At 42.8% G+C, this 12,164-nt stretch overlaps 1 protein-coding gene across 3 annotated transcripts; it reads left to right on the top strand.

The window, feature by feature from the left end:
• The first annotated feature begins 528 nt into the window (after positions 1-528).
• LOC142884550 (histamine H2 receptor-like) lies at positions 529-7,942 on the top strand. 3 transcript variants are annotated; one of them, XM_076020260.1, is made up of 3 exons: positions 529-631; positions 5,588-6,457; positions 7,182-7,942. In XM_076020260.1, exons 2-3 carry the CDS (start codon positions 5,828-5,830, stop codon positions 7,662-7,664), a joined length of 1,113 nt encoding a protein of 370 aa, XP_075876375.1. In that variant the 5' UTR covers positions 529-631; positions 5,588-5,827; the 3' UTR covers positions 7,665-7,942. The 3 variants fall into 3 exon arrangements, with proteins under 3 accessions (XP_075876375.1, XP_075876379.1, XP_075876376.1); XM_076020264.1 differs by lacking the exon at positions 529-631 and adding an exon at positions 693-893; XM_076020261.1 differs by lacking the exon at positions 529-631 and adding an exon at positions 902-1,029.
• The last annotated feature ends 4,222 nt before the right edge of the window (positions 7,943-12,164 follow it).

Below are 12,164 nucleotides of genomic sequence, written 5' to 3'. Positions count from 1 at the left end.
ATCACCACCTCTTTGCCAGACTGTCCCAACTGTCTTGGGGCTGCAGCGAGCCTCACACTCCTGGACGAGTCCCCAAGGCTACGTAGAAACAACAACCGCTCACACCTGTGGTTAATTTAGAGCTGCCAGTTTGTCTAACGTGCATGTCTCAGGACTGTGAGAGGAAGAAGCCAGAGCACCTGAAAAGAAAGCAACAGACATACAAACTCCACACACAAAAGGCCGATTAGCAACGAGAACAGCTTTCCTTGCTTTGATTCAGCGGTGCTGACCCTGAGCAATTAAATGAATCACAAAACAAACAAGAGGTTATTCTTGATAACCTTGGTCATCTCGCCTGTCGCCCATTAATAAATGAACACTTTCTGGTGCGCGAATTGATGAGCTTTCCGATGATTCGTGAATCGACCAGATGCTGGAGTGCAAGGCTAAGGTAACAGGTCCGCCGGCACATGAGGGAGCGGGAGAAATGTGACGGAAGGGGAGGGAGGAGAGACAGGGAGGGAGGTAGGGAGGGAGAGGGGCAGAGATTAGTCCAAACTTAAGCAGGGATCAAGCAAACAGAGGAGAACATTCAGGATTCAGGAGGCAGGCTGGGGATCTAATCGACACTCGAGGCGAGACATGTGAGGTGAGTCAACACGCTCCGAGCAGAAATTTCATCACCACTCTTTGGTTGAGGAGTGACGGCGAACGCTGCGTGAGCACATGCAGCAATTTAGGAGCAGCAGCCGGGGAAAAGTTTGTGTTAGGTCTGGCGTCGGTGTTTGTTCACGGTTTGCCGCTTAGTGATTCACTTACGCTTCCTTGAGTCTTGTTACACATTCACGTGTGGCGGGAGCTCGTGTGTCATGACACAAGATGTCAAGGAAAGCCATCTGAAGTGCACTCTGGTGGGTACGAGGACATCGCTCAACATCATGGCAGATGTAATTTAACTTGCAGTGTCTTCATTTTTTATTTTTTGGAATCAGCATCGTAACGGCAAGTGGTTGTTAATTCTGACATTTGGGCGACGCTCAGAACCAGGTTTGGACTGACGATTTGGTGGAAATGTCATTGCTCTGTGATGTCTAGTGTGTAAATCAAAGTAGCAATGCAGGCCATTAGTAAGTAGCTAAGAACTTGGAGTCATTTAAAGGAGTTGCAAAACTGTAAAGTGGGGAAAAAAAGAGACCCCTTTTCGAAGTTGACTTGATCTGAAAGGTCTGATCATGCTACTATCAGGCTACAGATGCCTCGTGGCCAGAAAACGTTGCTGCTCCCAAGCAGTTCGGGAAAACATCTCTGTGCGCCGCATTGTACACTGGATTATCTAATCCCCTTTTGCTCGTGGCAGGGTGCCAGCGCATTTTTTCCAATGCAGCTCTTAGTGGTGTCAAATTAAATGTTTATATTGATGGCCCGCTGTGGGTCGTTCCGCTTCAGACGCTCTCCCACAGTGCCATCGCACAATGTTTAATCATTGACCTCGCCAAGTGGATCTCATCTAGTCCACCTCTCCTCTGCAAAAGCGTGGTCTGCACTCTGATGCACAACAGGAGGAAACAAAAAACACAATATGACATATGCTACGTCTAAGTAGCCTCACCTCATATGTTCATCATTAATTATGCAATAAATGGTAACATGATCGTGTTTTCTCAGTTGTCCGCCTCCGGTTACTCAATAGCATTGATGTGCACCGATAAAGATGCAAAATTGAGTTACAAACGTGGATGGATCTGTTACTTCTGGTTCCCCTTTTTTCCCCTGGACAACAAGGGACAATGCTCAACTGTGTCAGCGCAGAACAAACAGAGACACCATGGAAACAAAAGGTGTTTATCCCCCGGGGGGTGGAATTTGTTGACGTTATTAAAGTGTTTAAAAGCCGCTGTTATCCGAAGCGCAGCCAGACGGATGCGGCTGATGCGATGGGCATTTGAACTTAACTCACTTATAGCTCAGGAACATGGCAGCAGCAGCGTTTACCGGGAGGGCAAGAAACGGAAGAGATTGCTGAGTTGTTAACAACCGAAGATCTCTGCTGAAGAGTTGTACTCAAGGGTTGCTGTGGTTGATGAGTTACAAGAGAGCAGACCTCGGCTGCATAATATTAAAAAAAAATGTAAAAACTAATTAACTTGTGAATGTTGCTAGAGATTCCAGTCACTCTTAGTCTGGTAGGATCCAGCAGCTCCAGTCAAGTCATTTCAAAATGTCCAGCGATTGCTCCCCATTTCAACTCTGGCCCAGTGAAAAGTTCTCAGAATAAATGTTGACATTTTTGGACATCATTCCAAAACGATTCATCAGGAGCCAGTTTCACTTTTGCAACACTTCTGAGATGAAGTATCAAATTTAACATTAAATCTGCGTTACATCATTCAGGGATATTTTTTCATTTCTTTATCAAGTCAAGTCATTCAAGTCAAGTCAAGTCAATTTTATTTGTCATTGGTCATCAGCCGTATGTACAAGACATACAGAGTAATTGAAAAGGCGTTTCTCTCGTGCCCACAGTGCAGAAATATAAACATCCATTAAAAAGTTAAAAAGAGACAGAAACATACTAAAAACATACTAAAAAACACACATAAAATGCAGGAGGAGGTATTTTTAAAACAGCAGCAGATATTTTAAGTGCAATGATAAATATCTGTTATTTGTTTGTTTTAAAGCACAACCTCTAAATTCTAATCCAACTTGCAATTCTTTGGTTTTGAAGTATGCATTATGTGTTGCACAACACTGTGCTGCATGATCATGCTCTTGACTGACTTGACGACAGCCGAATGGGAACACGGACTCTATCAGTGGTGTATAAATAGCAGCTGCATGAGTGCAGGGTCATGTCACGATTAGATTAATATTAGCCACAAGCATGTACAGTAGATTCAGAGGCCGAAGTTTTTGTCCTCTGTCTCTCCCGTCAGCAGGATTCTGACCACAACTAAAGTGTAACCTTGCACACCAGATTTTTGGAAGTGTCCCTGGTCAAAGCGACGTGGACTTGCATGACTGACTACGTTCTTTTGTTGCTCCTGTGCAAACCCTCATTAAAACTAAGTGGTAACCTCAGCCAACTAAGTAGTCAATGAGTAAATTAATCACTCAGCTCCGCATTATGGTGAACTTTTAGCTTGCTGCTAACTCTTCAGTGGTCGTTAGTCACTTGTTTGTGTGAAAATATTTGAGTTTGTTCTCTATTTTGTGATGTGGAACCATATTCACGTCTACATTTTAGGCATCATGACAGGATGTGAGTGTTGATGTGAGAAATCTTTAAATACTTTTTTAGGATAATTAAGTTTTCATTTTATCATCCATTATTTATTTTTTTTTGTATTTAAATTAATGTAAGTTTTGCACCTGGTCAAAAAAGACTGCAGCAATATAAAAGCAGTCAAATTGGAATTAGAATTGTATGTGAAAACAGGATTGTTCCAACTATATTTGCATCAGTTTAAATATTCATAGCACATTTCAAGCAGTTTATTGAGCAAAGTCTTGACAAAGTTCATCAACATATAAATTGAAACACCTGCACTATATCCTCCCCTGCTAATGTAAACACTGTCGCTCCCTTCGTCATGGTGACTGTAAACACCTCGGATTCAACATGACGTGAGAGTTGAATCATATTTCATTGGGTGAAAACCCTCAACAGCATAACACCCGGTGTGTGAGGCCAAGAGGGGAAATCAGTGTGTCAGGTTTTTGCATTGCTCTTTACTTTTTTTCTTTTTAAATTGGTAACTAGTCGTTTTTGTGTCATGTAATGTCATTGGAAGGTTTGATCTGTTTCAATCCTTCCTAGAACCAGTATTATCTGTGTCAGTGTGCTTTTCAAGATTGTTACTGTTTGTGTGCAGGAGATTTTAATGTTTAAGCCATGCTCATGGGAGCTCACAGTCCTGTTTTTTTTTTCTTCTCAATTTTGCATTTAAAATTTATTGCGGTTGAGATCCTCGAAGTGCAGATTTTTTTTTAAGGAAAGCAGCCCGTCACGTTTGCACTTCAGCCTTCAGGATCTTCGTACCTTGTGTAAAAGCAGTTTGGAACAGTCACCTTAAGCCAATCACTTTCCATTTTTACATCCGAATTCTTTACGTCATTGTGTAGGAAAATTAAAAATAACACTGTAACGCATCTCCAGTGCATGCATGTGTGTGTGTGTGCATGTGCGTGCGTGCGTGTGTGTGTGTGTGAGTGCAGAATGTTTGTATTTTGGTGGATAAATAATCAAACTCATTGAATTGCAAAGCATCATTCCTTTGCATCGGAGTCTCAAATCATTGCAAATATATATATATATATATATATATATATATATATATATATATATATATATATATATATATATATATATATTTGCTCAAATCTGTGATGGATAAAGACACAGATTCAGCTTTATTTTCAGCCTGGTACCTCTTCATTTATATTCCAATTTCTTGCCCATATGTATCAAAACAGTGATAAATCGAATGTGTATTTGTACTTTGGGTTACATGGAGCCATTCTCTTGAGGACTGGCAGGTTTACTATGGAGGACCTTAAAAAAGCATTTACATAAGCCAGGGCTATTGTGTGCAGCACTGTCAGACTAACTCATGACAAGATCTTGAAATAAAACACACCACAGCTGTATTAGCAGCAGAGTAAACACATTTCTCTGGGCTCTCTGGTCGAAAAAGGAAAATAATTTAGTGTGTCCGAGGATATGATCATTTTGAAAAATGTGTATTGAGTAGCTCATTGGCTACTGGGTGTTAAAAAAACAAAAAACAAAACAGTGCGCTAGCTGGGCCAATCTCAAGCTTTTAACCAAATACTGAAGTACATGAATGGTATCCATTAGGGTTGTGCATCTCTGGTCTGTGGCCAATACGATACGTATCTCGATACACCACCAACGATTCGATACATTAAAGATACGATTCGTATATTATATTTCCGATACGATACGATTCGTATGTTTACGATACGATACGATTCCCCCAATACGATGCAGTGCGATTCAGCACAGTTTGATCCAACACAATGTGATTTGATTTGAGACTCCGATGCAAAGGAATGATGCTTTGCAATTCAATGAGTTTGATTATTTATCCACAATATATGGCCATTATATGCAATGGAGGTCGGACCATTGCAAATATATATATATATATATATATATATATATATATATATATATATATATATATATATATACATATATTTGCTCAAATCTGTGATGGATAAAGACACAGATTCAGCTTTCTTTTCAGCCTGGTACCTCTTCAGGGATTTATACAATTACCTTATACCTTATTTATACATTTTTTGCTTGATGAATGTAAATGCATGTGCTCATCAAAATTTAAACACTTTGACCCTGATTCAGGTAAGTTACTTTCTTGAAATCATTATCCTAATAGAGCATTTTGGTGATCTGGCATTCGACAGGCTGCTGCAGTGCATCCATTAAATGTCAAAAAGGATGAAAGTGCTTTTAGCTTTTTGAAAATAAATAAATAAATAAAATGAAGCAAAAAAAAAAATGCTTTCAAATAGAGTCAACACGTCCCTTTTATTTTTCTTTTGCTTTCTTCTCTTTCAGCTGCGGGCTGACGTCGGTGGCGCTGTGATGAAAGGTGGATGGAAAGCTCGCTCCGCCGCTTACTTCTGATGTTGGCCCCGTCTTCGGCCACAAAGAGAATCATCTGATGGGACAGTCCGCTGGCAGTGGTTGAAGATTAGTGAATGAGCACCTCTTTTTCCCCCTCCCTTCTGCTCCTAGACAGCAACAGGGGCACTGTCTCACCGACACCGCTGCCCTGAAGAGGAGGAGGAGGCGGCGATGCTCACTATGATCTCCACCGTGGCCCGCTGGTTGTTCCTGGTGTGTTTCATCGTCCTCACAATCGGCGGGAACGTGATGGCGTGCCTAGCCGTCAGGCTCAGCCGACGGCTCTGGCGGGTGGCCAACTGCTTTGTGGTGACTTTGGCCGTGACGGACCTCCTGCTGGGCCTGCTGGTACTGCCACTATCCGCCTCCTTGGAGCTGCGGGACGGGAGGTGGCCTCTCGGCGGCGTCCTGTGCAACATCTACGTCTCCATGGACGTCTTCCTGTGCACAGCCTCCATACTGACCCTGCTGGCCATCAGCGTTGACCGTTACCTGGCCATCACAGCACCGCTCAACTACTCGCAGAGGGTCACACCGCTGAGGGTGATGCTGGCACTTATTGCCATATGGGCGTTGTCGCTGACCGTCTCCTTTGTTCCCATCCACATGGGATGGAACACAGCGGACTACCAGGTGCAGCACCTGGACTGGGGCATCGGGGACGAGGACATGGAGGGACGCTACTGCCAGTTTGAGTGGAACAACAACTATGTTCTGATCTACGCCATCACCACGTTTTACCTGCCCCTGATGCTCATGTGCGGAATGTATCTCTGCATATTCCGGGTGGCACGAGAACAGGTCAGCTCAAAAGTCCGTTATTTACTTTTTGTTATCCATCTTTCCAAATGGGAACTGCCCATTAGTCTGACCTTGCATTAGTCCGACAAATTGCCCATGGGTCTGACCTCCCATGAGGTTTAAGGTTAGGGTTAGGGAAGGTTGGACCAATGGGCAATTTTTGGACTAATGGGAGGTCGGACCATTGCCATGCTCCCTTTCCAAACTCACGACGAGGGGTTTTTCATCTCTCTTATATTTTGTAACCGGCTGCCTGGTTTCCTGATTAAAGCAGGAAGCCAATGCTTTATGCCATGGTTGCCAACTTGTGGTGTTTGACACACAGTTTCAGTGTCAATCTAACTCGTCCCACCACTTCAGGGTTACTAGCTTGTGTAGGTCACAAGTGCGTGCCAGCGATTGAGTGTGTGCATGTATAATGAACAAAGCCAAATTCAGACATGTACCCAAAGGGCAACCTGCCAGAGCTCTGCTTAAAGCCTTGGAGTGACACAAAGAAGAGGTTCAGGAAGTGACCATGAAATAAGCCAATTCTGAAATGCTGCACTGCTCTTACTAGCTGGCTTAACTAGCTAGTCTACATTCCTATAGTTAAAGTTTAATGCTACTGGGAATCTTAGAGATAAATGTATCCTTTAAAATTGAGCTGTTAAACCTTTAATTGACATAAAACCAGAGGAAAAATAAATTGTGTTTTTACAATTTCTTTTTGCGTCATCATCAGGTGCGACGCATCCGGGCTGCCACCCCCTCATTCGCACGCACAGCGTCGAGCGCAGCCATTGCCAGGGAGCACAAGGCCACGGTGACACTGGCAGCTGTACTGGGAGCCTTCATTGTCTGCTGGTTCCCCTACTTCACCTACTTCATCTGCACGGGCTTACAGTCCAAGACCAACCCTCCCACCACAATGCACTCCGTGGTCCTGTGGCTGGGCTACTTCAACTCAGCCCTGAACCCCATCCTGTATCCGGCCTTCAACAGGGATTTCCGGAGAGCTTACGCCAAGCTGCTCCACTGCAGGGGGCTGATGCGAAGGAAACTGCAGCTGGCCTGCGCCTCTGTGCCTCAACCGCTAACATTCACCAATGGGAAAAGGGCTCCCAAGCAGCTTGAGAAACACCTCACCGCCACAGTCGCGAAAAAGACCGAGGGGGAGATTGTTCCTCTGCAAGAGCAATGCAGCGTTGCCCGCGAGCCCAGCTGAGGTGCCACACATCTGCTGCTGTGGCATCAGCACCGGAGGCTATCGGCGTCACGTCTCGCACGGGGCTGCGTGTAGGGGGAGCAAAACACGCAGCTTTTGTTTCCTCCACCTGAACTCCAAGCATATTTCAAATACGTATTGCTCAGGTGCATGTGTAAATGATAAACAAGAAGACAATGTGTCTAAAGAATGTATGTGAACATGCAGTGGACGATTCAGTGCAATGGAGGTAGGTTACTGGTTCCCACAAAGACATAAATAAACAGCTTCTGATGAGAGATATCATTTGGTTGATTACCCTAGAAACGAAAAGCTGAGACCGAGCAGAGCAGAGTCAGATGAATGGTTAACTCAGTAAGTTTCGCAGCAGGCTGCACGGAGACACCGGTGGTTAAAACTTTATGAATTGTTTATTTTTTTCTTGCATCAACCCACCAACTGAGAGTGAATGAGTGACCACAGGGTTTTTTTAATATGCATAATGTGTGTATGTTTGACCGTTCCCGAACAGGATGAACCTGATGACTTCCTGGGTTTAAATAACTTAATAAACATTAAATAAATAAATAAATACATAAATGAATAAATCACGCCTGAAAACTGCAAATTTCCAATTTTCTTACATTTCACGGCTAAACTTTTGTGCACCCATCTTCCTGAGCGAACCAACCAACCAAAATGTTTTTTTTTTCTTTTACTTTTAAGGTTATGCAATCAGTCGTCCGTCCAAGCTGCCCTCGGAAACATCAGAAGAAGAGATTAGCGAGGATGGTGCAATAGCAATACTTTTGTCTGAACAGCATTTTTATGATTTAAAAAAGAACAAAGAAGAGCACGGAAGGCTTTCGACAGCGCAAATCATACTTTCACTTTACTGCAGTCTGGATTTGGCTGGGCTTTAGCCAGACATACATTGTGCAAATGGGAAGCCGTGATTTATTGCTAACTGGCTCCAGAGTTTTAAAAAAGTGTTCTGGCTGCTGTGCATCCAAGGTTTTTCTGTACGAACCTCTCCTATGCAAACATTCTCCATGAGCTCCTTCACCAAATTAACTTTTCAGTCGGTTGAAGTAAAATTCAACCGATTCGTAAAATGTTCCATCCAACATGCCGATGTGACAGTGGCGGTCCTGTCACAATGCCTCCAATTGATCATGCGCCCTGGCTACTTACCCGGTCTGGAGTTACTTATCTGGTCTGGAGTCTGGGGTTTGAAGCCCGCCCGGGCCCTCTGCACCTTGCCACACCAGGTTATTATGTTGACACTGTTTTTAATCCACAATGTACACGCAGACACGACCCAGTCTTTACCTTACAAGTCAAGGCATGATTCAAGGTGAAGCTGAAACTCCGAAAGAGTCACTTTTAAAGTCCATGTGAGAGAAACAGTTACACTGCATCTCACTGAAAAAGCAAATGATGCAACAGAAACATCCAAAGATCAAGTCCTCCTCCACTGAAGCTTTGGCCTTAACATTGGCCATATGCTTTGACACTGTAACTTAAGGCGTATGCGTGCAATGAGGAATACAGAAGTTGATCGCATGGTGAATTCCTTGATGAGTACTTAATAATATATGATATATAATTAATTTAAACTAATAAAAAATTAAGTGACCAATTATTTTAGAGGCACAATACACAATTTTCATCAGTGTCAGATACAAACTAATGAACAAGCGTGTGAAGCTCAGTGGTGTTATTTGTTCTGGAGTAGAGCATCGCGTTCACGAGCCCCCTTACTGTTGATATTGAGCCCACTCTATCCTTTTGTTTACAAAGACGGACTGGCAGCACGTGTATGTTATTCTCTGCCTCATCCTGCCCATTGAACAGCTGTCCTGTCACCGTTATGAATATAGACAAGCACCACTCTTTACTGCAAAGACACCACTACTTCAGAAAACACATGCAAATGCATGAAACTCTCAAAATCAATGCTAATGTTAGTCAAAAGTACATATAACCCAAAATCTGGAAAGTTAAAAACACACACACACACGCACACTGTGTCAGTGCTGCATAGACTTCTAGAGGCCACACGCTATGAGATGTGACCTGTGACAGTGTCATGTTTCCAAGGGGACCACTATCAGTGACGGACCTTCATCTGACTGAACTCTGCTAAAATTTGTAAGTAGCTTAGTTTGATTTTAACGGTCTTTAATGACTGAAATTAAACAAAAAGTAGGCAACGATGGAGGCAGGTCCGTCACTGAGAGCGAAATGCAGAAATATATACTTAACATTTTTTCATAGTTTACATTTAACATAAATCATATCAACGTGGCCTTACATAAATTCCATCTTAAACACTGCATGAACTGCAAAGTCTGTAGAGTGCAGAGAACACACTGCAGGGAATGAACGACTGAAAAAAAAGACGCAGAATTCAATACTTTTTCTGAAGCACTTGTCAGTTACGTCCCATGTCTGTGACTGCAATGAAAAAATGAATATGAGGCTGCGAGCCAGCAGTCGATGAGTGTTGAAAGGCACATTTTACCGGGGGAGGGGAACAGAGTCTCCGCTGGGATGAACGGACGCAGAGAAGTGAGTCCCGCTGAGGAGAATGTGACGGATCATCGTTTTGCGAGGTGACGGAGGGAAATTGAAGTGATAAAGGTGGCCGTCACGAAGCCAGGTGCGGTGACGGAAGAACGAGAGACAGGAATAGGGGAGCAGGATATATATATATATTTATGACAGGCAGTGAATTCATTCATCTGAACTCCGGCGAAAATGAAGTTAAAATTTAGTTGTCCTTTTTCGAGTTTAGTTCATCAACACACAGCACAGGAAGTGTTGGCAGGAGACAGATTGTACATGCGTAAAGTTGGCTTTGTGGTCACATTGCAAGATTGACACTGTGCAGATGTTTAGGTTGAAGTTAACATTGTACAAAGACATCAGACATCTGTCTTGAGTTCACTTCCCTCTTGTTGTCTGGCCTGTGAACAAACTCCCCCTGAAAAGTCGAGGTTTCCCTCCCATTTCCAGTTGTACTTTCCTAGAGTTGTGACGCCACGAAGGTGCTGATACCTCATGACCCCCTGAGAGGTGTCTGCATGCTTTTTTGTCCCCTCATAAACGTGTAGTGTAGAAGAGCCAATAATGTGTCAGTTATAGCAGGATGCTAAGGTGGCTGGAAACACAGGGCTCAAAAAATAAATAAAATAAATGCTGTCGGGAGTTTCACTGAATTTTTTTTCTGTGTGTGTGTGTGTGGTTTTTTTTTTTCTAATAATAAATAATTTAAACCTACTTCTCAGATCAAAAACACTGTTCTGAAATTGAATGATATGGGGCCAACCCTTTTTTGTGAGACCATTTTCCTCCCTTCATCGATGGTGAAGTTAGCAGCAGTAATGATGGTGTCACCTCAGTCAGCTCCTAAAACCACAGTAATTACTTCTGTCTAGCATTCCTCGTCAGTCTGCTTTATGCATTTTTAACACTGCCTGGTTGTTGCGGCTGCATTTGAATGGCTTGCATCATCTGACGCTACAGACATTATAAGTCAAACAGTTTGTGCACAATATGAATACAATATATTATATATAATATATGAAATTTGTATACATTTGTATATATTTTTCAGCAACTGACCATCTCAAATGACCCAACCATTCTCCAGTTTTCAATTGAACAGGCCTGTTGGCCTTCCGCCTAAATAAGCAAAGGATAAAGGTTCCTGCTATCATCAGCGTAAACAACAAAGTGTGAGCCCAATGTTTATTCCGTGTCATTGCTAATGCAATTTCCTGTGAGTGCGGCGATGTCATCTAAGAGATGAAGTCCATTAATTTCATCGCTGCTGACGCTGTTTACTCTTCGAGTGTCATTCCGTCTGTCGCATCCCTACAGCAACAAGGCAACAAAAAAAAAATGCAGCTCACCGTTTCAAGGAGCAGCCTCTCTGCGTCAACAATGCTGGTATTTTATGGCTTCGGAAGCTCTCTATTTTGTTAATAATTCTTTGTTTATGTTGATGAAGTGTATCGACGCAAACAGGTGTTGGCTCAGTGTTTACGGTGTCAACAACTGAACAACTTATACACACTGTGTTCTAAAGACCATTCTATGGTTGCAGCAAAAGTATCACCAAAAATTATGTGTAAAAGGCATACACATATAAAAAGAACCAAGAATTATTTCAAGAAGAAATATGATGTATCTTTCAACGCTCAGTTGCTGCTCAATAAATGCTAGATGCTTTCCCAAGTCTTTTGTTTTGTTTTTTTTCCAGTTTTCGTCAAGGTATTATTGTACTGGGACATTTTAAACATCACTGCTTCCCTTGTTAATGGTAATGTTAATGATGACGCGGATGGCAGGTTCCAAGCATCCTTGACGGATGTCCCAAAAGTTGCAACACTGACCCATAACATTCGGTCCCAAGGATGCACTTGTTTTGGTAAACCCCTTCTGTTAAAGTTTTACTCAGGTCAGGCGACTTAAGGTCATGGAGTAGCCGGAATGCAATTTCTTCTATTGGTG

The sequence above is a fragment of the Nelusetta ayraudi genome, unplaced genomic scaffold, assembly GCF_046127955.1.
Source record: "Nelusetta ayraudi isolate G7.1 ecotype Tasmania unplaced genomic scaffold, CSIRO-AGI_Nayr_v1 ptg000011l, whole genome shotgun sequence".
In the NCBI taxonomy this organism is placed as follows: Eukaryota; Metazoa; Chordata; class Actinopteri; order Tetraodontiformes; family Monacanthidae; genus Nelusetta; species Nelusetta ayraudi.
Note: the sequence above shows the minus strand (reverse complement) of the source record. Positions and strands in the feature narration are given on the sequence as shown.

Coding starts and splice junctions, on each gene's coding strand:
- LOC142884550 (XM_076020260.1), top strand. CDS start 5,828: ATGCTCACTATGATCTCCACCGTGGCCCGCTGGTTGTTCCTGGTGTGT. Junction 6,458..7,181: donor TCCGGGTGGCACGAGAACAG/GTCAGCTCAAAA, acceptor CGTCATCATCAG/GTGCGACGCATCCGGGCTGC.